We start from the raw sequence: 4,455 nt of genomic DNA on the forward strand, positions 1-4,455 counted from the left end.
ACACCCACAGAGAAGGGGAACTATGCTTATGTCTGATAGCCCAGGGAAGATGCAAAGTTAAAACACATCTGTAACCAATCAGCTCCAGAGACAGCTGATAGAAATGAGCTCAGTTTAAGGGAGGCCCTGATTTCCATTAAGAATGACCAGAGACTGGCCAAGTCTCAAAGACAGAACAAAACTCAGCCAGACTTTGGTTGAGTTTAACCTTGACTTGTTAAATCAAGGACTTTTTTTCTGGAAAGTTTTCTCTAAGGACAGCTGAGAGAGACTGAATCTTACAGCCTACATCCTCCATATATTTTTTTCTCATGGCAGTATTTGCAAGCATATACATTTTTTAAAAGTGCAAGGCCCAGCACAGGAAGATATCCCGGATTAAGACATTCCCAGCAGTGTTCTTTTTGCTGTCTTCTTGTGGGTCAACTAGCAGACGCACAAGTATCGTTGCTTGGGATCAGTTTATCAGGGCCCCTAAGGGTTTAGCTTAATAATCTGTGCAATTAAACACTATTCACATTTTACAGTCTACAATGGCAATATTTTTATGTACAAATTTGAAAATCAAGTCTTAAAATGAAGTTTTAAGAGGTAGAGGTCCTTGTCTGACCTGCTGACATACAACATTACTGAGTTAGTCATATTCTAAGGCTGGTGGGCCTCTAACAATATTGAAGTAACCAGCTAGAGCTCCAAGATCTATGTAGAGTGATCTTTGCCTCTTTAGCAAGTCCGACTCTTCCATGCTCCTGGTACACAATGAGGAATCTAAAAAGGAAAGAGACAGACCAGGTCATTATTGCACAAATAGCTGCATTAGTTCAGTTCCATGGTTGCAGATATTACTGGAATAATTGGCCTAATATTTGCTTTTACTTATCTGCAGTTTAGAAAGCTTCATTTTTAAGGACAATATAACATAAACCTCATATAAAACAAAATAAAAGATACCAAATCAACCCACAGCTCTAGGGCAAAGAAAGGTAAGCAGTTTGCTACTGAAAACAGCAAGTGTGTTCAACTATTTCAAAAAAAACTTCACCAGCTGGGACAGCTAGGCAGAGCTTCCTCATCCTCTGAGCCATACTGCTAAAGGAGAGTTTAGTGCAAGAAAAAACTCTGCTAGCTTTCTGCCAGTTGAGAATTCCCCTTCATTACAGGGGAATTTTCATCTAAACAGATGACATCCTCTTTGTGTCACTGGGTGTGACAATACAGAAGAAATATAGGACCATCAGCCTCAATTTTTTTTCCTTCTTTTAAATCAAGGTCTGAATAAACCTTTGCAAAACCAGAACTCCCCTGAATACTTGTGTAATGAGTGTCCTGGAATCTCAAGCACCTAAACTAAAGTTCCAGTTTAATGGTCAAATATTTTTTTCATCTTCAACGGAACTTATTCAGCTGGCCTGAGAGGGTCAAAGGATTATGCACCCACAAGGCAAAATCCACAAGGAGCAATGCCATTCTAGATGCAAAGGCTGTGATTGATTTAAATGTTAAGTGGATTCACTGGAACGATTATGCATTACAGCACCAAAAACTTTGCACAGGTATCTTTTCAAATACTTACCACAACCAAATAAACCACTTGTATGGGGTCAGTATTTAAATGCTTTTTGTCAGGACCCTCCAAACATATTTTAGAAGAAAAGCATTTTGAAGTCTGTTAGCAAGCTGCTGGCACCAAATCTTTCTTGGTCTTGATATTATCTGAGGACACACTGAGTTTTCTAACTGGTTCACATATTATCCTTCATAAAGCACTTACTATTGTGCAACGGAACTGTGTTCTATCCTCTAGTCATTTTTGTTTTTAAACAAAGGGCTTGTACTGCTGACACTGAGCAACTTTACAGTTATGGTTTTATGTGTATCTTTAAGGAAGCAAAAACTGTTGGTTTTGGTGGTGGTTGTTGAGACTTTTTTTTTTTTTTAACAAACAAATCACTAGTGTCAATAAAATATCTCTACTACTGTGGTAAATTAAGGTAATTTGGGACAGCAGCCTACACTTTGTGAAGAAGTGCCATGAATGACTGGCAGGGCTTTTTCATGAGCCAGCCCTTCTGGAGCTGCAGAATTCAGGCTAAGTTCTTCCCCTGTTGAAGTCACTGGGTGTTTTACATAACACTTAATGAGCTCTGGATCTGACCTCATCTTATTGGGATTTTTACGTTTCCTTCCAGAAGCTTTTGAGTTTCATTTGTTTCTAAACACACACACCAAGTTTGGACACAAAATCTACAAAGTGCAGGTAAGTAAGCCTGATATCATTACCTGTAATGTTTTCTGGCAACTGCAGCTCCTTCCTTGCGAGTAGTCTTTTTCTTTCAAACAATGCCGAGTCCAGACTCTGGCACCGTGGCTGCTCTTCTGGGGGTGGGTGTAACGCTTCATGTTTCAGTAAGTCTGCTGCAGACAGCCTATGATTAGGATTCCTTTCTAGAGCTGCTTCTAGCAGCTCTCTCATGGAAGTGCTGCAGTCTTCAGCAATGTCCTCTAAGGGGGGAGCTTGTTTGTGTATCTGTTGGAATAAAAAAAGACCACTGAAACAGTTATTCCAAAAACAATGGAAGAGGAAGTCACAGATAACCACTTGAGTGGTCTGGGAATTTCCCCACAACTCATCATCTCCTTGAGCTGCACTGATCAATTAGAACAGAACATGTAACTGCACAAAAGCCACCTTTTAAAAATCAGATTTTATCACAAATTTAAAACTCAAAGCAACTCCAAGCAAGCCTAAAATCTGGTGCAATGCAAATTCACCAGATTTCTCTATCACACTGGAAGAACCAGGGAATCAAATTTGCTAGGCTTCAGCTTTTATCTGCAACTTCTAAGGAAAACAGACAAGTAGAAGACAGATGGGCTTGTTCCAATCAGGTTTCATGCTGTTCTAACTGTGTCCTTGCAGTAAACCCAAGGCCTGTAAATTGTAACAGAAACCACAGAGATGACTCCAGCTCAGCCTCTGTCTTCCCCTCAATGATCAAAACCCATTTCTTCCCTCCCCCTCTTGAAGCAAAAAGGATTGTATCATCTCTCTGACAAATATTTTGATAGTTTTTATATGACTGGAGCTTTCCCAGCAAGAGTACAGGAAACCCTTCAATTGAAACTGAGCTGCAGCTTTGCTAAGGACACTTACAATATAGAGGTAGGATGGATATGCAGAACGAGGATATCTGTTCACCCAGGGTGGAATGCCAGTTTGCATATGAATAATAGTAGCTCCCATACTGTAGATGTCTGCTTTTGTTGTGTGGCCTCTGCATAGGATAACTTCAGGGCTCATGTAAATCTGTGAAGTATAGTCAAAAAAAGATTAATCAATAGGGGAAAACAACAAGCAAAGACAAATCACTACATTTTGTGATCCGGGAAACCGCTGCTCTGAAGGGATCTGTCCCACCAGTATCAAAAATTCTAATCTCATCTAAACCAAAATACAGTTTCCATCCAAACATTTCACTGAAACGTTTGGATTTGCCAAGACCCTGAAGAAGGATCCGTTGGGAAGCTCCTGCCAGCTCCAGGCAGCTCGGAGTGCAGCTGGAGGAGAACCAGATGGGCAGGATACAGGAGGCACACCCCGCACAGCTCTGCCACCACCACTGGCCGAGGGAGTAGGTTTCAACACAACGTGGGCACAGCCCACAACACCCTAGGTTAGCAAGCCGCCCTATTTGCTTCTGGTTTCTCCTTTTCCCTCACCCAGTTTCCCTCTAAAGGAACCAAACAGAACTTTAATTAGCTCAAGGCATGCTGCCACAAAGAATCACATTAAAAAACACTGACTGACACAAGAGCAGGAAGTTAAGTCATCACTGCATGGTTTGACTACTTATTACCACAGATTGAGAACAGCTGTAGGGCTCACACAAATTCCAAGGAATATTTCCCAGTAAATCACATACCATATCTGCTAACAGATTGGAAGCCTGTGCAAAGGTTCAGGAGGCACCTACAGCTGCTACTTACTCCTATGTCATTGCTCTCCTTGGGGCTAAGATAGAGTAACTGTATCTGCACCTGCCACCTTTCAGTCTCAAAGGAGCAAAGAACAGAATTTCTACTTTTGTAAAAAAAGTCATTAGCAGATACAGTGCAACTTGAGTGAAATTTATATAAACAAAAAGCAGCCGTCTTCCTGAGGTAATAAGGATGCTGGAACAAGAGCCTGTCTGCAGTTATGGTCAAAGTGTGAAAATGGTCAAAATGCACCTTGGTTGCACAGGGACAAAAAGCAAAAATGAGATGTGCACCAAAGCTGTGATTTTAGACTGGCCTAAGACTCTGTTGCCACCAAAGTAGGCAGCCCAAGCCTCAGGTACCTTCCCATTCCCACTCCTTCCTACTGTTGCACTGGCACTTGTCTGCCAGTCAAACCAGAGACACAACTCAGGTAAAAAACAGCCCTTTTCTTCATGCTGTGCCGGTTTTAGTTCA

The 4,455-nt window shown here is 41.3% G+C and overlaps 1 protein-coding gene across 1 annotated transcript in view; it reads right to left on the reverse strand.

Moving 5' to 3' along the window:
- Nucleotides 1-312: 312 nt before the first annotated feature.
- Nucleotides 313-4,455, reverse strand: part of MAP3K8 (mitogen-activated protein kinase kinase kinase 8) — a 13,743-nt gene continuing 9,600 nt past the window's right edge. The window contains exons 6-8 of the mRNA XM_010168820.1: nucleotides 3,155-3,307; nucleotides 2,281-2,527; nucleotides 313-768 (exon numbers count right to left, since the gene is read on the reverse strand). Of these exons, the coding sequence (XP_010167122.1) occupies nucleotides 635-768; nucleotides 2,281-2,527; nucleotides 3,155-3,307 (534 nt within the window). The 3' untranslated portion in view covers nucleotides 313-634. The remainder of the gene's footprint in view (nucleotides 769-2,280; nucleotides 2,528-3,154; nucleotides 3,308-4,455) is intronic.

Source organism: Antrostomus carolinensis, unplaced genomic scaffold (assembly GCF_000700745.2).
Source record: "Antrostomus carolinensis isolate BGI_N321 unplaced genomic scaffold, ASM70074v2 scaffold3935, whole genome shotgun sequence".
In the NCBI taxonomy this organism is placed as follows: domain Eukaryota; kingdom Metazoa; phylum Chordata; class Aves; order Caprimulgiformes; family Caprimulgidae; genus Antrostomus; species Antrostomus carolinensis.